Genomic DNA, 23,573 nt, shown 5'->3' on the forward strand with positions numbered 1-23,573 from the left:
CATCTCTCATGTACTGCTGTGGCTGAAATCTTCAAGCCCCCACTCCTTCCTCCAGGATCCAGTTCCTGTCCCTTCTGAGTGGGGCATTGCAGCCTATGGGGTACAGAAATTGGACAGCTCTGATCTTTACTCATTTAAAAAAAATTTTGCTCAAGATGCACTGAATTTAACACTTTTGACTTCTAATAAAATAAAGGAGTGGCTCCTGCAACTGACTATGTATGAAAAGCAGGGAAAAGAAGTAGACTGTGGGCTTTGTTAAGCAGTAGTAGATTCTGTGATATTAAATCATTAATTTAGAGCATCATTTACTGCTCCCCTCAATAGACAGACAGCAGTACCAATATTTTTGTTTTCTTTTGTTGCTGCTTTATCTCTATTTCCCCGGCTTTCAAACAGTCTGTTGTAGGAGCCACTCCTCTCCTTTGTATTTTATTAAAAGAAAAAAAGTAGCCAGGCTTAAAAATTGGAGATAGTGTGAGAGATGTCATTCCTAATACAATTATTGAAAAATCAGTGTGTTCAAAGTGCATCAAGGTTGTTGCATTTTGAGAACAGAGCCACCCATGTGACCATTTATTTCAGAGGTAGGCATTCTTTTCTGACTGTGGGCTGGAATGACCCACCCAACATCAGAGATGGGCAGCTGAGTGCTAGGACCTTGCTGCTGGCATTATGTGTTTCCTTGGCAGCATGGGGAAAGAGTCCACAGCCAGCCTTCATTGCTGTGGCAATGCAGGTAGAACTTCTGCAGAAGGGGCCTTTCTGCTGCCAAATGCCGCTAAAGCCCCATGTCTGTGGGTCAGAGCTGGTCTGCAGGCCATAGGCTGCCAACCACTGATCTCGTTCAGTAATGGAAAAATGGAGTTTTGAAAAACTATACTTCAGTTACATAAACTGTGATTAATCACAAAAGTTTCTTCAATAGCTCTTCTACCCAAAAGTCCATACTGTCAGTTTATTGTCTGAATTGGCAATCTTATAAAAAATGAGTTTTACTAAAATTTGCAAAACTGTCAGAACTACTGTTGTATCAGCGAATATATTTATTTTAGTAAGGATGGTAAAGTACAATATATGTGTCCAATGACTGAGGAATTTAAATTCTTTCAGAGAAGGAGGAAGACCTCTAGGATTTTTCCTCTTCTCACTATTTAAAGTCTACTTGCTTATACTCAAGAAATATGAGAGCCATTTTTATAAAATATTTACTGGCTAAAAGTTGTTCTTCCTTTAGTGCTAACTGTAGTTAGAGCTAAAACATCTTTGTTTATATGAACTCTCTGACTTTTTTAAAATTAGTCATGGATTCATCTGCTGGATAATCATGCTAGGCACATCTACACAAGACATTTACTGCGGAGTTGGCTAATTAGCTCCGAGTAAAATGTCAATGTCTATATGTACAGTGCTATTAGGGCAGAGTAAACTAATTATCTCTCCCATAGGAAAGTACTACCAGGCACAAATACTATCCTACATCAGAGTTATTTACTCTGCCGCAACACACATGTAGATGTTGACAGGGCTGGCTGGGGCACTAGGGTGCTTCAGTGTGTGGGCATGTTTCCTAGAAACATGCACATGCGCGCACGCACACACACACACAGTTTAAAAAAATAAAAATATATAGCTTAATTATTAGAAAGCCTACATTTTAGTATGCTATAAAATAGTGAAATATATATTTCTTATTTGCTTGGTAATAATTTTTTGTATCAAGCCACATTCAGATGACAATTTGAATTTAATTAAACACACAAAACCAGTGCTTCAAATTTATTAAACAAAACTTTATGTTTTAGATACAGAAACTTTTTTTTAATCAGAACATGGTGCACAGTTACAACTAATTAATTATTAAATGCTAGTATTAGCAGTATGAACTGTGATTAGTGAATTAAACCAATTATTTCAAGTCATCCTTGAGGAAATTTTCTGAAATGTGTAGGTAAAAGTCATTTGAACTTATGTACCTACATGGCTAATTCTATTTAAAAAGGTCCTTTCTATTGCACACACTTTTCTGTAGTCTGTTTCCTCTCCCTGTGACATAGTCCACTATACCCTTCACTCTTCCCACCCTTCCCCTTCACCCCCACCCTGCAAAAATACCCTCTCCTCAACCATCTATGATTTTTGCTATTGTAACCCTCTGGCCTTGTGTGCTATAGTATTTTAATTTAGAGTCATGGATAGAACACTTGAGAAATTAATGTTTACATCTCTGTACATATGCAAAGGGACCAAGAAAGTCCATTTAACTGAAGTACCCAGAAGCAAGGGGTTGGGAGTTACAGATGGTTATTTTTCCCTTACCTGGAGAATAAGCCTCCATTTTGGATACAGAATCATAACATCATAATTTGAGAGCTGAGCTATTTGAGAGCTCAAGTAGAGAAAATAAAACAGGAGTTTGATACTATCTCATGAGATTCAATAAGGAGAAGTGCAAAGTCCTGCACTTAGGGTGGAACAACCCCTCTTCTCAGGAGAGGCTGAGGGACCTGGGCTTATTTAGTGTAGAGAAGAGAAGACAGAAGAGATTTAAAAGCAGCCTTCAACTACCTGAAGAGGGGTTCCAAAGAAGATGGAGCTAGACTGTTCTCAGTGGTGGCAGATGACAGAACAAGGAGCAATGGTCCCAAGTTGCAGCAAGGGAAGTTTAGCTAAGATATTAGGAAGAACTTTCTCACTAGCAGGGTAGTATAACACTGGGACAGGTTACCAAGAGAGGTTGTGGAATCTCCATCCTTGGAGGTTTTTAAGACAAGTCTAGACAAAGCCTTGGCTGGAATGGTTCTGCTTTGAGCAGGGGGTTGGACTAGATCATAGTTTCTCAACCTGGCTACGCATACCCCTGGGGGTACATGAATCACAGGCAGGGGATACGCGTGTATCCCAAAACTCTCTCTTTCTCTCTCTCTCTCTTGCCCCTTCTTCCTGTCAAAACTATGGCAAAAAATTTGGTACACCATGCATCGTGTGGTGCTTTAAATTCCTCCGTAATAATTTGGCATGGGTTCAGCCCTCCTAGTTTGGCCAACATCACTTCTAGCTCAGGTACATACTCAAGTTGTGCACCCCTGGTATAAAAGGTGGCAACCCCACCCACACCAGATCAGACATCTGTCATATCACAACCTTGTATACACAGCCCTTCTTCCAACATATGGCACACATTAGTCTGTAAATATAAAATCCCCTGGAAAATTGACTGTTGGGGTACTTATTAAAGTTTTCAGAAGTTAGGGGGTACTTGCTACTTAAAAGGTTCAGAAACACTAGACTAGATGACCTCCTGAGGTCCCTTCCAACCCTAATTTTCTATGATTCTATGATCCAGATGAGTTCAGTGGATAACCTTGATCAAGGAGTACACATGATGGCATTTGCTGGAGTTAGAGGCCAGGTTTCAACACCTGTGATGACTTTGCTGATCTTTTGCATTCAGCATTATAGACCCCGCATCCCTTTCAGGGTCAGGACCCTAATACATGAAATATTGTGCCATATTTTTAAAGCTTGCCCTCATAAGTTACACTCCCCCATCTCTCATTCTTATATAGAAGAAAATCAGCCTTTAACTCCAGAGTTTTTATTAGAGGCTCATTCACTCAACATGTTATTTTATTTAAATTATTTCTATAGATTAACTTTTATTAGTAAATGTTTAGGATTGGGAATCCAAAAAAGATGACAAAGCCGGCAGGGAGATGCAGATCGCCCAAGCGAGGGACTAACAATTGAGGGAAGGGGGTGAGGAGGGGAATGCAGCTAGGTTACAGGAGATACAATGTTAGCCATCTAAGCCCGGGGGTGGGGTATGAGGGGAAGGGGAGGGAGGGGGTTTGCGACACTGAGAGAGAAAGGAGATGGATACACACAAACCTGTTACAATGATCCGCAATGGTGGAGGAAGTGGTTCAAAGGAAGTGTCTCAGTCCATATAGAGTCTCATCGCGGGGGTCCTCTTTGGGTGGAGCAGGGTCGTCCGTGGTTGAAGAATCCTCTCGAAAGTGAAGGTCCATCTGGTGCAGAACGGGGGTGGTTCAGGCAGTCCCCTCTGGGTCCAGTCCGGTGGTGGCTCGTCTGGTGGAGTCAGAGTACTGGCGGTGGCCCGTGATATGTTCCACGTAGATGTCACGGGACCAACGGATGGTGTCAGACACCATGAGGCAGCACATCAGCTTGGCGTAGCAGCAGGAGATGTGGCAGGCATACAGGACGCTCTCGTTGCTGGGGTCCCAGGCTCCGAGCGTTCCCACGATGAACGCATCGACCGTCATTTCGTAGCCACGGCCTCTCAGGGTGTCAGCCAGCAGGGTGTACTTTTCCTGCTTGCGAACCTGTGCGTCAGTGAAGGCTTGGCGCCAGTTCTCTAAGGGGATGGTGACGTCCACGATCACAACCGTGGACCTGTATGTATACCCTAGCCAATATTGTGCTAAATTAAAAAGTAAAGCTTAATTATAATTTAAATTGTAAAAATCCAATTTAAATAAAAAATCCAATTGAAATTTTTTTAAATCAGATTTTATCTGCCCTGCTAGTTAAGCTAATTAACTAACACTGGAAAGAAATCATTGTTAAAGATAGAATCCCCATAATGCACACCTTAGAGTCTGCTTCTCGGTATAATCACAACAGTTCAAATTGATTTAGGTATGTTAACTGACAAGCCCTAGATTTGAATATGTTGTTTTTATAGGATCAGTTTTTCATTTTGGAAGTTCCACCTGATGTTGCTCTCATACTGCTACAAAGGTTGTTAACTTTGCACAGTATACAAGATATCTCTGCACTTAAAGCTTTTGTCTGTTGACTTCATTCACATGGAAAAGTTTCTTACTGGGCAAATGGTCTTGGAAGGACTGCTGAAGAGTGCTGTTCAACATGAACAAAAGTGGTAGAATCTAGACATTATGCCTTTGCCTGTGGAATAGCAACTGGGTATGTTAAATGGTTTGTGTCATAAGAGAATTGACATGCCCTCTCACCTTCAGTATGAAGCTGTTCCCTGGTGTAATCGCATGTCATAAAATAATGATTCTTAATGGAAACATACAAAAGAAAACACCCCTGCTGCAAAAAACCAAACCAAACCATATTCCTCTATTCAACCCTTTACCCTTTTGTAAGGGCTTCACAATTGCATTTGGTCCTTTCTCAGGGTTTCATAATAGCCATGGGCCCAGTATTAGAAATTCCTAGTTCTCTTGTCTAGTCCAGGGATCATACCAGTCTCTATTCATAAGTGTTTCTACTGAATTGATTGATTCCAGACCTTTGTTTGGAACAGCAACCAATCTCTCTGAGGAACCCCATACCACTTCCAAACTCAGTTCAGAGCACTGCTTTATATTGTCCCGTCTTCCAAATCTGGTTCACTGTTTACAAAAAACTGTGACCCTTCCCAGAGAAGAAGGCTAACTTTTTACCTGGAAACCTTAGGATCAGGTGTGTGAAGTTTGCCATAGTACAAATAAAGGAATATATTTGATTTTTATCTCTCTCTATCAACTGTTACTGTGTTTTATTTGCCTCTGTATATTTTTCTTTGGTTATTATATGTGCATGTCGATATTATGATGATGATACACACACACACATGTATGTATATAGGTATGCATATGTATATATATGTTTATGTATATAATTCTTTACCCTTTTTCTTTCAAATGCTCCCCTTGATTTTTATTATGGTGCCTATTTATGAGTCTTTAGTATGTGTTGTGCTCTCCCCCTTTGTTTTTCGTCAGACTGAACTAGTATTAGGTTTTCCCTACCTGAACAAACAAAATCTGTGCTTCCATAGGTAAAATGATCCCATATCATAACACAGATGGATTTTTCAGAAGTAATGAGAAGATTTTTAAATTCTGACATGGGGCAGAAAACTTGAAGAAATGTAAATGTCCATAAAAGGCTTGGAAATCTGAGCCTAGGGAAGGACACTAAATCTCCTATTTCCTTTTTATCTGTCCCTTTCACATTCTTCTTGTATTATGTTTTTGTAGTTGACAAGTTGGCAAAGTAAGTTTCAAATAAACAAGGACTGAAAGTAGTTTTTTCTTCAAACTCATGGTGGAAACTGAAACGACTAAGATTCATTTCATGAATATAGATTAAATGGTGACATTTCATTTTGTGCTCAAGAGACGTGAATAGGTTTATCTGACCTTTGTGATGAATTGATTGTTAGTATTATATTTATTTAGAAAGCCCCTAAAGCATGCTAAGCACAGAGGAAGAAATATTTGGTGGTAATAGAGGTTTGGAGTATTGGTTGGGGAGTGCTTGAATATATGTTTTTAATTTTTTTTCCTGAAGATGGCCTGGCATAATCTGTCCTGATCTTGTTAATGGACAGCATGTAACCCATGATTTGGATGGGTATGTTGAGAGTAATCATGTAGAATACCTTGGGGATCCCCATTCCAGAGGTTGGGTTGCAGTGAAACATAGTAGTCATTATTCTACTTCAGTTAAGGTAGGTACAATAATATGTTAACTCTTCATAAAGCTGACATTTTATATACATGAATGCATTTATATGAAAAAAGAGTTAAGTCACTTACTGTCATGGGCACAACCCAAACCTGGAGGGGAGGGCGGGGCAGTTTGGGACAGTGCTACAGTGGTTGCAAACCAGGAGTCCGGAAGCTGAGAATTGAGGCAAAGGAAGCAGGTTGGAACAAGACAGGATGGAGGCTGGGAAAAGATTCAGGCAGAATAATGCAGAGAAAACAGGGAGCTGAAGATCATAGAACAGACCGGGGACCATGAGTACTGGGACTAGAGAGAGTGTGATCTGTCTCTATACCAGCCCACAGAGCACTGGCAGGGCTACTGCTGGTATGCAGCAGCGATGCCAAACACGCTAATCAGGGCCAGCTGAGGGCAGAGGCAATCAGCAGTAGACAACTAGGCCCATCCAGGCTATTGGGACCAGTGGGGGCTGGTCTGCACAGCAAGCAGATAAATGAACAGTTAACACTATGTTCATTTTGAAAGATAAAATAAAATTGATGCTGATAGCAAATAAATGCTGGAAGATTTATTTGATATGACAAATAGAGTGTGAAACCAAAATTAATATTATGTTAATTATTTGGAATGTTTTATTTCTCTTGTAGCAGATTAAGGATATCAACTTGAAAGTTGACTAATGAAATTAATATTTGGTATAAGTTATAATTATAAACATGAGTTTAGGCAGTTCCATTTTAAAGCATGTTACTGGTATCTTACAGCAATTTCTTAATTTTGAGTTGTGAATGTTAAATGGCTTTAGTTATCCTGAACAGAGTGTGCATGTTTTCTGGGAAAGTTTTTGTTCCTTGTTCATTGCTTCTTCAACAAATGTTGATAAATATGTTCTGAAAGAGATATAAGAAAACTACTTATATCCTGTTTACAGTACTGAGTAGTACAAGGTAGGCTAAAAATGCTATCTTATTTTTGTTTAACTAATTAGACCTATCTTTAAACTAGTTTGGGTTTATTTTTACCAACCCATATCAAATCATGGTTTAATGAACTGGGACCAAAAGAAATCAATAAAGTATTATTAACAGAGTAGCTGTTATCTGTATCTATGTCTATAACCATACCCACTTAATAAGCAGTGTACCTGTTATCTACATCTACATCTGTACACATGCATTTACTAAGCATTTTGAAGTTCAACAAAGAAATTAGCAAGACATCTCCTTAAAAGGAAGAGGAATTAACTTTTAGAAAGATACAGTTTATTTTCCTAGACAGTAATTTGGTTTGTCCTTTTAAGTGTTTTGCAAGTTCTGCTTCAAATGTGCAAACCACATTTTCTTGCATATAACATGGCTCAGAATATAATACATATCTTGTTCTTGAAAAGCAGAATGAAGATAAAAAGGTTTTTCCTTATAGTAAGTAACTGAGTAGCAGCAGCTTGCACATTGTTTTGCTTCTTATGGATTGCCACAGCTTTTACTTTTGGTTTCATCCAGTAAGTGGCAGAACTTGTGCTTACCATGTTTCTCACATACAATGCACACTTGAATTTCCAGCAGCTGTTTCTTGGAAAAGTTGTGTGTTTTATGCAAAAAATATGGTATTTTATATATAAACTTTGCAAGTGTGACTATTAACTGTCTGCTTTATAGATTTTATTTATTTCTTAAGAAACTACTCAATATCTTGCCTTCCCTTTAGTGTTTTTGCAGGACAGAGTGTATCATTTCTCTGTGACATTCTAAACTCTTCAGATAAAGAGACTGCATTTGTCAAATACTAAAACTCTGGACGTTTTACAAAAGTTTACTCATAAAATTAAAGTAAATCATGTTGGCACCTTAATCAAGTTTTCCATTATTCCTGCCTTATATAAATCTTCAGGATTGGGGCAAGGTTATTAGTTTAAAGGATATCTGAATATAGTTATCATATTGGCTTACAGAACATACCTCTCGTTTTTCTTGTTTTTAGCACAGAACAAGGTGCTATGTTTTTGCCTTTCTGCCACAGAGGAATATTTACCTAGTCCAAAGCAGTGGTTGCTACCCAGTTCAGTTACCAAGGTATTTATGTGTTCTTGTACATAGCTGTTCAACTAATGTGCAGGCAGTTTCAGTTTTTAAATTTCCTGACAGGACACATTTCTGCTTGTAGGGTGTGTCTATACAAGATGCTTGTGTGCTCATGCTTACTGCACAGGAAACCTTGCTAATAGTGAGTAAATGTGCTACCTGCAAATGCAAGTAGCAAATTTACTTGCAATTACTAACTGTGCAGTAGCACTCATGCAGATGCCTGACTGGCAGCAAATCTGCTCTTGGTCAGCCAGCCACCAGGGAGAGGGAGTTTGCTCCCTGCCCCCAGGAGCTGCCTGGTGCCATGGTGGGTTCTGCCACCAGACCCCAGGTGGGGACTATGTCCCCCTGCCCCAGCAGCAGGGAGTTCCAAGCACCTTGCTCCAAGATTGTGACTGGGGAGCAGAGGGCTGGGAGATCATTATCTCCCAGTGCCAATTCCTTAATTGTGGGGTCAGCACTGGGCGATAAGGATCTCCCAGCACCAACCCCGCAACTGCAGATCTGGTGCTGGGAGCACCCTGCCGGTGGGGGCTGGGGAGCCTCTTCCCCACTCAGCTCTGCAATCTGTTCTGAACAGAGAACAAACTCTCCAGCTTGTTCCCCACTGTTAAGCTGTTATACTGTAGGATTGGGGGCCTCACCTTCCAGATGTTCTACTTGAGTGTGCCATCTGGGAAATGGTCAGGGATTGTCACTATCCTCTATCTCAGCTGTTCTGCCTTTGCCCACCTCGTCTTGATGGTACTTCAAATCTAGGTGGGAGTTGGAGTTGAGTTAGAGAGGCTGCCAATCACTAGCCCTTCCCAGGGTCTTCTTGATGGGGCTACTCCTTCCCTTTACACCCTTACAGTGGTCTCAAGTTGCAGCAAAGGAAGTTTAGGTTAGATATCCAGAAAAAACATTCTGACTAAGATGGTAGTAAAACCTGGATGGAAGTGGCGGGGAAGGGGGCACGTGATTGCCAATCAATGGTCAGTGCTGAATAGATGAGGGAGCACTTAGAGTGGATGCATGTCTTCAAATTGGCAGGACCAGATGGACTACACCTGAGACTGCTGAAGGAATTGGATGGAGTCATTGCAGGACCATTGGTGAAGGTATTTGAAGACTTGTGGTGCTTGGAAGAGGTCTTGATAGACTGGAAAAGTATCAGCATGGTGCCAATCTTTAAGAAGGGGAGGAGGGAGGATCCAGGAAACTATAGGCTAGTCATTCATTTTTGGAAAAAAATATCAAGTCCATTTGTGAGAGACTGGCAGAAGACATGATGCTGAAGGATAGCCAACATGTTTTCATTATGGGCAGGTTGTGTCTGACCAACCTCATCTCCTTCTATGATCAAATAATGAACCACTTAGATGTGGGAGATGCAGTTGATGTCATATACTTGGATTTTAAAAAGACCTTCGATATGTTCTCCTGTGATGCTCTTATAAAAAAACTGGGGGATTGTGGGCTGGCAGAGTCCAGGTGAGTTGGTAACTAGCTAAGTGGTTGAACCCAGAGCGTATTTGTGGACAGGTTTGTATTGTCTTGGCAGGATGTGGCCAGTGGTATCCTGGAGGGTTTGGTTCTTGACCCCATGCTGTTCACCATCCTTATCAGTGATTTAGATAAGGATGTGGAAAGCACACTGGGCAAGTTTGCGGACACACTAGTGCCCACAGGCCAAGCACTCTGGCGAAGTTTGCAGACCCCCTAAGTTTTGGGGAAAAGTGGGTAGGATGCAGATCCAAGCAGACCTGGACAAGCTGGAAAGGTGGGTGGAGTGGAACCAGATGCAGTTCAATAAGGATAAATGCAGAGTGCTTTACCTGAGGAGAAGTAGCCAGCAACATGAATATAGGTTAAGAGGAGATGTCTTGGCCAGCCCAATGACAGAAAGGGACCTCAGGGTTATGATTAATCACAGGATGAACATGAGCTGCCAGTGCGATGCTGTAGTCAACAGAGCTAATAGCATACTGGCATGCATTGGCTGATGCATCATGAGTAGGGCTAAGGAAGTGATACTTGTTCTCTACTCGGTGCTGGTAAGACCCCAGCTGGAGTACTGTGTCCAGTTCTGGGTGCTACACTTCAAAAAAGACATGGGGAATCTTGAAAGGATCCAGAGAAGGCCACAAGAATGATTAAGGACCTGGAGGACAAACCTTATGAGGAAAGACTAATGGATCTGGGACTGTTTGGCCTGAGGAAAAGAAGACAGAGGGGGGACTTGGTGGCCGTCTATAAGTATATAAGGGGTGAATATCAGGACCTGGGAGAAAACTGTTTACTAGGGTGCCCCAGGGGAGGACAAGGAGCAATGTCCATAAATTGTTAGAGGATGGTTTCAGGTTGTATGTAAGGAAGAACTTCTTTATGGTAAGGGTGACCAAAATCTGGAATAGACTTCCCAAGGAAGTGGTGCAGTCCCCAACCTTGGAAGTCTTCAAGAGGAGACTGGACAGACACCTTGCTGGGATCATTTGATCTCAGCGGTATTCGTGGCCGGAGCTGGGGGGTTGGACTCAACCGTCATTCTAGCCCTTAATTTCTATGAGTCTATGATAAAGCACTGGTACAGGTGACCTAAAGAGGTTCTGGAATCTCCATCCATATTTGGTTTTTAAGATTGGGGTAGACAAACCTTGGTTGGGATGATGTAGTTAAGGATGATCCTACTTTGAGCAGGAGGTTGACTTCCTGAGGTCATCTGATTTTCATTGATTTTGTGATTCTAATTTTCTATGATTTTGTGATTCTATTATATTGTGACAAAACATGCTATGCTGTGCAGGCAATTGTAGACTATGCAAGCTCTGGACAAGCATTACACTTGTGCTGGGAGAAACACATTTATTCTGACACAAAAAAGAAATATAAAGCCAGGAGGATGGGATTTTGCATACCGGTGCTTTTTCACAGAAGAAGACTGTTTTTTCCATGAAAGAATGGGAGCATTTTTAGCAAGGAAAATCTCTCTTCTCTCAGGAAATCTTGACTGTCTGTATGTTCCTGAGGACCCCTACTAATCCACAATGTTCTGCACTCTTTCTCTCCCCTCCAGTGGGAAGGAGGGAGAGCACTGACTCCTTCAAGCCAGGGCTGGGAACTGGGTAGGAAGGATACTCCTGCAGCTGGACCTGTCCTTGCTACATACACAGCTCCATTTATGCACCCCCTCTCACCACATTTTCCAGTGCTGAAACTGAACACCTGTGCCTAACCATAGCATGATGTTCAAGTGCTCCGCAGCCGCAACTCTTTTTTCACTGTTCTGCTGCATGTCTGCAGGGAACGGATGTGCTTTTTGCCCTTGGTAGAACTCTTTCCTCCAACAAATCTTAGTCTCACCTGCCCAAGACCAGACCTTGCAACTCCAGCAGAATAAGTGTTCCAGGTTATGGGGTTGTTTATCTTTTGGTTTGAAAAATGTTACAGATTGTCTCCTCTAGAGGAGAAATGCCTGCAGTTGTCAATTGCTCTGAAAATCATCCAAAGCAGACAGTCAGTAAGGTATATAACACAGAAAAAGGATTTATTATGCAAGAAAAATAGATCATACAAACAATAACTGTAAATTGGGAAATAATGCAAGAAATAAACAGAAAAACAAATAGCCGAAGTTCTTGCCTTGATTTTCTTACTAAGAAAAACAGTCCTTCTGCTCTACCTAGTGAACAGCCCCTTTGTCAGTCTTGTGAGTGTTTCTAGTGAACAGCTTCCTTTGCTCTACAGGTTATCCCAGCTTTTCCACAGCTGGGGGCCTTGATGTACTCCCTAAGGCAAGGGATCTGTATACAAAGAGCCTTCTCAAAAGTCACTTAAATGCCTTATTTTAAGTAATTTAAATGCCTTATTTAAGTTTAAGTAATCTAAATGCCTTATTTTTTCATTGTGTCCTTAGGGAACATGTGTATTATGCATTGTCTTCTTCATTATAGGTTTCTGTCTAACATCTACATTTTTGCACCTACATTTTTCTTTCCAGGAAAACTCTTAATCTATTTTTTCAGCAATCACTTAAGAGATAGAGAAATGAATGGATTAAGGAGTATATGCAACTGAGTGCATTTCTTTAAAATGCAAAACTCTAGAACTCTTGGTTCAAATATGATACCAAGTTAGTCTTTTTATTAGACCAACTAACTGGGACACAGAACTGGGATTAGTGACCCAGATCAAAGATAACAAGAAGTCCTTTTTTAAATACATAGGAAATAAAAAGAAGGCACCAGGTAATGTGGGGCCCCCGCAGGACACGGTTGGCAATCTGGTGGTTGCACCAGATGATAACTGACCTCTTTAACAAATTCTTTGCCGGGACCCCCCACACTGGGATCTTGGACAAACTCAGGAGAGTCACAACCAGGCCCAGGGTCAGAGAGGACCTAGTCAGGTAACTTCTGGTGGGACTGGACATGTTCATATCAGCAGGTCCAGATAAACTCTACCCAAGGGTGCTGAGGGAATTGGCAGAGGCTATTCCGGGACCCCTGGCACAGCTCTGTGAGCACTCGTGGTGCTCTGGCAAGGTGCTGGAGGATTGGACAGGGGCCAGTGTGGTCCCCATTTTCAAAAGGGAGGAAGGAGGACCCAGGAAACTATAGGCCCGTTAGTCTTACCTCAGTCCTGGGGAAACAATTTAAGAAAATTAACCAAAAACACATCTGCAAGGGACCAGAAGGGGAGATTATGCTTAGGGACAACCAACATGGGTTCATTAGAGGCAGGTCCTGTCAGACCAACCTGGTTGCTTTCTATGACCAGGTCACAAAATTCTTGGATGCAGATGTCATGGTGGACGTCTTTCTGGACTTTAGGAAGGCTTTGACACTGTCTCTCACCCCATTCTCATCAAAACATTAGGTGACTGTGGCATTGATGCCTACACAGTCAGATGGGTCATAAATTGGCTGAAGGGCCGCACCCAGAGAGTGGTGGTGGACAGGTCATTTTCCACCTGGAGGGATGTGGGCAGTGGGATTCCCCAAGGCTCGGTCCTCAGGCCCGTACTGTTCAACATCATCAGCGACTTGGACAAGGGGGTGAAAAGCATCTTGTTCAAGTTCACAGATGACACTAAGATGTGGGGAGAAGTGGGCACATTAGAAAGGAGGGACAGACTACAACTAGATCTGGACAGGTTACAAGGGTGGGCAGATAAGAATTGCATGGGTTTCAATACTGACAAGTGCATGGTACCGCAGCTGGGAAGGAAGAACCAGCAGTATACCTACAGGCTGGGGAACTCCCTTTTAGTCAGCCCAGAGGCAGGAAAGGATCTTGGAGTCATTATTGCTTCCAACATGAACACGAGTTGCCAATGTGAGGACGCGGTCAGTAGGGCCAACCTCAACTTGTCATGCATCCACAGATGCACCATGAGCAGGTCCAAGGAGGTGATCCTCCCCCTCTATGCAACATTGGTCAAGCCACAGTTGGAGTACTGTGTCCAGTTCCGGATGCTGCACTTCAAGAGGGTTGTGGCCAGCATTGAGAGGGTCCAGAGGAGGGCCACTCACATAATCAGGGGGCAGCAGGGCAGGCCCTATGAAGGGAGGCTATGGGACCTGAACCTGTTCAGCCTCCACAAGAGAAGGCTGAGAGGTGATCTGGTGGCTGTCTATAAACTTACCAAGGGGACCCAGCGGGGAATGGGAGAGACCCTGTTCCTCTGAGCACTACTAGGAGTAACTACGAATAATGGCCACAAGTTGACTGAGAGTAGGTTCAGGCTAGACATCAGGAGGCGCTACTTCACAGTCAGGGTGGCTAGGATCTGGAACCAATTTCCAAGGGAAGTGGTGCTCGCTTCTACCCTGGGGGTCTTCAAAAGGAGGCTAGATAATCTCCTTGCTGGGGTCATTTGACCCAAACATTCTTTCCTGCCCATGGCAGGGGGTCGGACTTGATGATCTGCTCAGGTCCCTTCCGACCCTACCAACTACGAAACAAAGAAAATGCAAAAAAAAATCTTTTTCTGCAAGCTTTTGGGTACACACCCTTCCTTAGGCCCAGGAAATATTAAAGATGGTAAAAAGACCCCATAGGTAGAAAATAAACTTCATTTTTACACAGAGAAAGGTGAAGGTAGAAGTCTGTTCCTCTTGGGTCCATGAGATTGTCTTTGTGAGTTGCTGTCTGATGTGCAGATAAGGCAGGATTCCTTACCTGGTGGTGTCAGATGGCAGACAGACAGGGAGGTGTATCTTTCCTGTTGTTCACCAATGAAGTTTAAATCCAAAATCAGCTAAAATTCAGCATCTTCCATGTTTTAGGGATGTATTTGGTAGCTGTGTTTGTCTGAGACAAAAAGAAATGCAGAACTCTAGAACTCATGGTTCAGAGACGATACCTTTTATTAGACCAACTAAGAAATTGCATAGAGCCAGTCCAGGGGACAGGCAGGAGCTGAGTTCCCAGCCCCTGCTCACCCTCCAAAGCTCCCAACTCCATGCCAGGATCCAGGATGGAGCAAAGAGCTCCCCAATCCTGGCACTAATAGGCTCCCAGTTCCTGAGGGAAGCCAGGGGCTGTACCCTGTGGTTCCCTGCTAGCTAGGCTGACTGGGAGCAAATTTGCTCCCAGTTAGTATCTACACGAGTGTTACTTTGCAGTATCTACTGTGCAGTTAGTTTACTACCTGTATTTACAGGTAGTAGTTAACTGTGCAGTAGACTCCTTTACTGCTCAGTAAATGTGCACATGTGTAGACAGTATGCAGTAAAGCATCTTATGTAGACATACCCACTCATACATTCATAGCCATATATTCATATGGTTCATAGAAACATAAAAATGATAAAACTGAACATAGATAATAATACCTGTAAATTGAGGCCAAGCACCACGGTAGTAAGTTCAGTTCAGGAAAACATCAACATATTACAAACATGTTACCTCAAAGTTAATCCTGTTTTTGGATCTGTGACATATATCAACAAAAAGGACATTCTTACTGCTGGCAGTCAGTGGCTATTCAAGTGCACTTGATAGCTCTACATTTGCATGGAAAAGAAAACTTGGCAACAAGCCTAAGTGGCAGGATAACAGGAATAACGTAAGTGGTGATTAGAAAGATGTTTACCAGACTTACTCTTCCGTAACTACAGTGATAGACTTGCCTCTTCCACAACTAGCATTGCTACTTGATGGAAAGGAATATTTTTCTGGCTTTGCTGCACTGAAACAAATGACTTCCTAATATCTGTCCATTAATCTCACTAGTGATTGAAAGGATGCAACAAAATGCAGTTGTATTGTGTGTAACAGGAGGTGGCACCAGGGGGCAGTCTGCAGAGCTATGCTGACTGTTAATTTGGTGCTGGAAGGCAAGGGGAAAAGGAAGAGGAAGCTTGAGGCTAGAGTAAGGGAAAGAGAGAGCTGAGTGCACCTAGAACCTGGTCAGCCCTACACAGAGGAGTGCACAGTGGAGCTGGAGAGTTCACTGGCTTGGCAACCAGGACTGTGGACTGAAGGAGCTAGACTCAAACTTGGGGCAGCCTTGGGCTGCTATTTGAGCACTCTAGGGACTAAAGGGGGACACTTCCAGAGGTGTCTGTTGGGGGAGGGGTGTAATTAAAGTTCTGAGTATATGTTACCAGTGTTGATATTTTCTTACCTTTTACCTGTTTCCTCCCTTTGGCCCATTGGTTTATGACCCTAACCCCTATGATTTTTCTGTACAAGACTGTGTAACAATTGGACCAACCTAGGGCCAGTCCAGACAGCCACCCACCTGCCTCGCCTTTGATACAATTAAAGTTGTTTCCAGGCGGGAGGTTGTCTATTTAATTGCTCTGATGCCAAGGGTGAATACACAGCTCTGAACCTTCCCTTATACCATGTTCCGTGACTCACAGATAACATCCCTATCCCCAAACTACCAATCAGGTGGTCTCCTGCCTAACATGTGACCGCCTGATTGGGCCTGATCCCACCAGAAGCCTGCTTATTTCAGTCCTCTTAAAGTGGTAGGCACAACCTGTGCTCTGCCACAAAGTAGGGACTCTCCCTTGCTTCTGGTTCCAGTTTCCGAGGCTGCAGTGTTGGCACACAGTGTAATGCTGCTAGTACAGAGGTCTTTTAGAACGTTATCAGGATCTCTTCTTTCTTCAAATGGTGTCACATTTTTTTCAATTTCAAAAATGCTTTTTCATCCTGCATTCCAATCTAGAGTTGCTTCATCCTAAAGCTAGCACAGGTGAGCTTGTGTGCGCCATGGAAGTACGTTCTGTTTGGTTTTTCTCTTGATATCTGTCTCATCTGAAATGTTTTGCTCAGAGAGGCTTTTTTTTCTATTTATACAGAAGAAAACAACATTCTCCTGAATCTATATTTGTGTAATATATTTGAATATTTATTGTATGTAAAACAACTTACTTTCATGCTGCTTTCCATCAAGGTGTGCCTGCCTGCCTTCTCAATGTACCATCTGCAGTTCAATGATTCTAGTGTCAGTTATTTCACCATTAGAAAAATATTTAAAGGTCTTAGTAGGGTGTCTTTCCTGGCCACAGAATCCATCCTGTCATAGGGCCTTATCATGGTGCTGGAAATTATAGATTCCCTATCTGAAACCTTGGAATTGTGTTCTTTGTGGTGCTTAACACATTTTTAGGCACAGGTACATTTGCAGCAGGAGTAAATAAACTGCAGATTTTAATAGCTAATCCTCACATGACAGTATCCCACAAGAACAAAGCTGTCTTGTGTTCTCATCCCAAATGTGTCAAAAATGGTGTCTGTATAGCACCATTAATTTGTTCTTTTAAAATGTCATTGTCACCTACAGAAATTAGACTGAGTAACCAAGATTTCAAGGGGGACTAGGTTTTTTTTTTTTTAATTTTACTTGGATAAGACTGACACCTTATATAGTCTTGAAGGTATTTATTTTAAAAAATGTTTGCTAACAAGGTTTGCATCACTAACATCCAGTGTAGACACAAGTAAAGGCCTATACAACAGTATTAGACAAAGGCAGTAATCAAGAAGAGTATGGAAGAAGAAATTCCCCTGGACCAGTAGCATGCCCCTGCTGCTCCAGCACACTGCCTCAGCATGCTGGAGGAAATAGAAATATAGCTGGCAACATGGTTCAGAGTTGTCTGGGACTCAGGCTCTGTCCATGGTAAGCAGAGATGTGGGAGGACTGTGGGGGTGGACAGTGTGGGAGGGGTAGGTTTTCCCATCTGCCTGCCTCCCCCATGGAACATAGTCCCCACCACTAAGGGCAGCAGCTAGCCCCAGGCCCTTGGGGTGCTCATGGGCCCTCTGCAGGCAGAGCTCCCCAGTGGCATGCTGCCTGAGACCCAGGGGCTACATGTGACGCATGGAACCAGCCCACCTCACTGGCATGTGCCTTTGGGAAGGACTGGGCTAGCTTTACTGCCACACAGGACTTCTGGCATTGCAGGAAGGAGCTGCGTGCCATTGGGCTGGGTTGGCTGCTGCCTCCTTGTATTGGGCACATGGAGGCAGGAGCTGGCCCAGCCCGGTGGCATCTGGGCCATTTGAAAGCAGGAGCTGGCCCAGCCCAAGGGCTAACAACTTTTGCCTGCACTGCTGGGAGCCCTAGGTGGTGGCAGGAGCCAGCCCAGCCCTGCCTCAAGGCATGTGCCAGCAGAGGGGGCTGCCTCCATGTGCCAAGTGTAGCCCCTGAAATTTCTTATAAATTCTGGATACCAAAGAAAAAACAGAGTTATGTTCTGCATTCAAAGAATGCTTTATTAAAAAGTATTATTCATAATTAATAAATTGTTCATTATTGCTGTACTTTTCAAGATTTTAGAACTAATGCATCTCATCCTCATGTATCTAGTTTTTATTTTTAAACTGAAAGAGGAAAAGACAAGTTTTCTAATACCATTCTGTTTAAACTTTAAATGAAGTAATAATTGACCAGAACTATCTGAATCAAGTAAAGTACAGAAAATCTCTCTCTGCACCTGCAAAAAGGTCAATATTGCCAAAAGTTGCTTGAGAACTTCATACAACTCTGGTTCCATATTTTTGATGGAAAAATCAAGATGCTGAAGTGGCTGAAAAAAGCACAAATTACCAACTGTCATCTTTTTATTCAGTTCAGAGGCAGGATAGTAGCATTAATTTATGGATTTATGTAGTAGTATTTATGGATTTTTCATCTTGATTTAAATTTAAGAGAAGTCTAAAGAACATTAGAAATAGATGGTATTTATTTATATCTCAGTATAAAATTAGTGTGAACTAAAATTGAGAAATAGAATCAGTTATTATACTGTAAAAAGGCCTTGCTCTGCTGCTGCGACCACAGGAGATTCATGCTTGTATACTCAATTCTTAATTTCTGTAAAACTTGAAATTTCACACTAATCAGTTTCCATGCAAAAAGATTAACTAGATTGTTGAGGGATGCAAGCATAAAGAAGTTCACCTTTTAATCACCACCAGCACCAAATCCAGCACCAGCACCAGCTCTGTCCTAAAAATGCCTGATCAACAGGCTGCAGAAAGAGGTCCTGTACTCCCTACTGGTCCTACTCCTAATGGTCACTGCTAATGAGGCGGGCAAAAGAATAGATTTAGGACATCTTGAAGGCCAGTCTGACGAAATTGCCATCAATACTTGGGAGACTTGAACAGAGAATCATTTCCAATGGCACCATAATGTATGACAAGGCATTGACTATTTCAAGCAAACTTGCCTCATTATGGAGGTGGATAGATTAGAGAGAAAAAGGGGAAGAGCTGTAACCTGGCATAACCAGGATCCACTCCTTCCTCCTGGAGCTGTTTGCCCTGTCTGCAATTGAACATGCAGATCCTGAATTAGCCTCTTCAGTCATCTCCAAACACACCAGTGACTTCCCTAGCTACTAGAAGACTTGTCATCCTCATATCGAGGTACTGCTGATAGCGTAATGTTTTTATAACAAAAGTGTTTATCTAAAGTAGTATTCCCATTGATTAATTTTAGTTGAACATTGTAAAAGAATTGAAAAATTTACTTTTCTGAAAAAACTGTTTGAAATGTATGCAAGAACTTTATCATAGATTTCATAGACATTAGGGCTGGAAGGGACCTCATCTTAACCTTGTTAATATATGATGATTTTCTTGTTGCCCCTCTACTATTTAAAAATATTTTCTATAAAATAATATATTCAAATTAATATGGAAACATAAACATCAATATATGAAGGTCAAAATATTAATATTTACTTAATTTTGAATTTTAGCAAACATTTTTAAAATGTCACAAATATACTTTCATAGACTTCATTAACTTTTGAAAAAAACTGTTAAAATTGTTGATAAAAATAAAAAATGCAATCTTCTGGGTTTATTCTTTCATAGGGAGTTTTGTGTATGCAGGGTTTGGGTTTTTTGTTTTGTTTTGTTTTCACTGGGGGGTTGTGGGAAATCACTTTTTGCCTGCATTCTTTCTTACCTGTCAAATGGGATAGTAATGTTTACTTCTTTTTCAAAGGTGGTATGAATCTAAATCAAAATAAAATAAATGTTTAAACAGTTTAAAATACTGGAAAGATGCTGCAAATGTAGTGTTTTATTATTACTACTATTGCTTAATTTCAATTACTTGTTCAGTTTCATGGTTGAAACTTATAGCTTCTTACTTAGTATCCACTAAGGAACAGTTACTCTAAAATGGAATTCATTTTAAATAAGCTCTGAGGACACATGTAAGTCATCAGCACTCTGTTTTGTCTTTGTAAGCAAAATTACTCTGTTTTCAAAGAAATAGTGCCAATAGCTAAACTAGTTTATATTGTTTTACTTCTTTTATATTGCTTTACTTACTAAAATTAGAAAACCATTAAGAACTCTGATACAACCACAGCATTTTATTATTTTTAATGGTGTGTCATATTCAAGTTGCTAAGCTAGGAAATTGCTTAGGAAAAATATACTGTTAGGATTTTAAGAAGTGAATAGATAGGTGGCCCATGACATATCCTACAAGTCAGTGTTAGGCATTACATTTGAAAAGCATTGCTTTACACTTAATGCCAAAGCTTGAGAAAGTTCAGGCTGCAATCCAAGATCTCTCTTGAGGAAAATTGTCGATTTAAAATGTATTGCAGTACAGTATTTATCAGTTCTTTCTTTTTTTCTGAGAAATAATGGTTTGATTATTTTTGGATAAAACATTTAGTTGATTTAAAACGTTTTTAAAGAAACTATGTTGGAGTTACAAAAAGACATAGGGAATATCTTCTTTCAAAGAATCTCCCAGGTAGTTATTTGAGAGCCTTGGAATACTGCAGTTTCAGATTGATCACTCCCCTCATTACAAATTATTTGGAACATTTTTAATTTAATGGATATGCTACTTATCATTTTAAGTAACTCATCAAGCATAGATATCCATTCATCAATTATCCTCCTTCATTTGAGTTTGTAAGGTCTAATAATCCTTTGTTCTGTGCTGAGCCGACCAGTCTTGAACCAGGATGTGCTGTCAAACTGTTGGGGCAGGGAGGAGAATACTCACGAAGATGTGCTCACTGTCCCTTTCCACATTTCCCAAGCAGTTCTCTTTTGACCCTATCTACTTTCACTTCCACTGATGCTGCAATCCCTCTGAGGAAGAAGAGAGAGGTGGAAATGGGACACCATTTGCTTGTATCGACACAGTTTCTGTGTTGTTCTAGAGACTGTTGCTGAAAATTAGCCCTGCCCACTCCACCTGCTTTGTATGCTCCAAACTTAGAAACAGAGCAGTTAAGATGCTCTAGGGTGTCACCTCTAACTGCTAGTCTTGAGAAGATGGAGCTCTTGAGAGTGGTAGTAAGGGCACTGTAGGAAGATCGTTACCATTTCAGTTCTGGGTTTAGTGTGTGAGCTGGAGCTTGTCGGTGGGCTTTAATTTTCAATAGCAGAGAGTTGTGTGGAGCCAATGCAGAAGTATCCTTTGTTCCAGCAGTGGAGGAATTGCCTTGTCTCCTCTCTTCCCCCGATTGCCATGAGGAAGGGAAATCTTTGATCTAGAATAGACTGTTCTCTCTCTGGCTGTTTCAGGAATATCTTGAAATGTAATTCTGCTAGCTAATATTGAGTTTCTTAGCTATTTTCCACCCCTCTCTTTCCTATTACAGCAGTGTGAAGTCATTTGTTTCCCTCCTCCATATAGCTCTACATTGAACATAATGCTCTGCACATCGCTCTTGTGTCTAGGTGCCTTAGTCATGCTGGAGTGCCTCAGGGCTTTCAACTGTGTCTTAACTTCTGTTTATGGCATCTGAGAAGCATAGTCATGAAGATGTGGATGATGATAAAATGCTATAATTTAAATGATCAATCATCATGTCTTTTTCAGAGCTTAATACAACATTTTGGTCACTGAATGCCTCTGTATCTGTTACAAAGTGCTCACTAATTTTTTTTCAACTAGAGTGATCTAATAGGCACATGCATAAAACATTTATTTAACAATTGTGCAGAATATGAACCAGTGTATGCAAAATAAAATTGATGTGCATAAATATAAAAATGAAATGCACTCTTCATTTGAATAAACCATCTCACACTCACAAACTTACTATGATCCCATTTCATCTTCACTGCTCTTAGTCTGTATGACAGAGATCAAAGTACTTTATTACAGTGTTAAAGTTTTAAAGTATCTTACCACTAGATGTCACACAGCCCTCTATTAATATGACTCATCAGTTAACAACTTCATTTGCTTCTTTTTAAACCAATTTTTGAAGAATTCCATTTTGGAACTCCAGTATTGACCTCAGGGAACTGGGTTTTTCTCTTACCTTGAAAATATGTCTCCAAGTTTAGTAGTTTGTTGTTTGTCTCATTGCTTGTTTTGTAACTTTTTTGTATCTAAAAAGTAAGTGTGAGAGAACTGTTGCATACTTTTCAAAGCTTTGTTACCATGTTTGGTATTTTCTTCTGGGTAATTTGTTTTCTCTTCTTAAGAATAGACAATTCCCTTTTTTAGAAATGCAGCGGCCACGTCTACACGAGACACTGACTGTGCAGTCATTACTGCATGGTCATTTAAGACTTGTATAAAGGAGTCCTAAATGACTCAGTAGTAACTGGAGTTACTGCGCCAGGGGTGACATGTGGGGGGTGCACGTGCACCCCCTGAGTGTGGTGGTGTACCCCCTATGCTGCAGGCAGCATCTGGAGGTGTTCGCCGACTCCTGGTTGGTGTTTGCCACCCCCTCCCCCACCGCCACCGCTGGCAGCACTGGCAGCATCTGCAGGAGCTCCCTCTTACCGCTGCCACACTCCCTCTACTGCTGCCGTGATCCCGTGCTGCCATGCCCCCCAGCTGCTGGGGGCATGCGTCATTCATATACTGTGCAGTAGCACTGCCAAACGGCTTTCTCATGATGCTAACTGCACAGTAGCCTGAGACTACTGTGCAGTAGCATCACATCATGCTTTCTGCTACAAGAGGCTACAAGAAAGCAGCCTAATACTTATAGTTCTATAGTGAGAGCACCTAAGAATATACTGTATTTTCTTGCATACAACATGCTCCAGAATATAATCTGCACATTGTTTTTGAAAGGCAGAATAAAAAAAAGAGATGTTTCCCTGTAGTACGTAACTGAGGAGCAGCAGCTAGGGAGTAGAGCCTGCTCATTGACCATCTATACACATGATGGACCACTGCTCTGATGCATGCTAATTAGCACACTCCAGTAGCCTCCGCATCATGTGTATTCAGTGTCCCTGTGTTTCAAAATGGCAGTGGAAGGAGCTTTAACTAAGGCTTGTTGAATGAGCGGCAGGCAGTTTAATTAGAGTGGCTCTCAGAGCCGCTTTAATTAAAGCCCCCCCTCTTTCCCCCCTCCTCCCCAGAGCATGTGTATGGATGCCCTTTGTTCTGCTCCCTGTGAGTTGTATGCAGGTTTTACTTTTACTTTTGCCCATAACCATCAGAAACTGTTTTTTACTTGTTTTTCACATATATGCACACTAAGGTTTCGAACAGTTGATTTTTTAGGGGGACAGTGTGTGTTGTGTATGATA

At 41.5% G+C, this 23,573-nt stretch overlaps 1 protein-coding gene across 1 annotated transcript in view; it reads left to right on the top strand.

Annotated features, from left to right (window-relative positions):
• The first annotated feature begins 4,389 nt into the window (after nucleotides 1-4,389).
• The window catches only part of ZCWPW2 (zinc finger CW-type and PWWP domain containing 2), a 101,399-nt gene continuing 82,215 nt past the window's right edge, over nucleotides 4,390-23,573 (top strand). The window contains exons 1-2 of the mRNA XM_019533177.1: nucleotides 4,390-4,421; nucleotides 6,334-6,493. Of these exons, the coding sequence (XP_019388722.1) occupies nucleotides 4,390-4,421; nucleotides 6,334-6,493 (192 nt within the window). The remainder of the gene's footprint in view (nucleotides 4,422-6,333; nucleotides 6,494-23,573) is intronic.

Source organism: Crocodylus porosus, unplaced genomic scaffold, assembly GCF_001723895.1.
Source record: "Crocodylus porosus isolate Cpor-Errol unplaced genomic scaffold, CroPor_comp1, whole genome shotgun sequence".
NCBI lineage: Eukaryota > Metazoa > Chordata > Crocodylia > Crocodylidae > Crocodylus > Crocodylus porosus.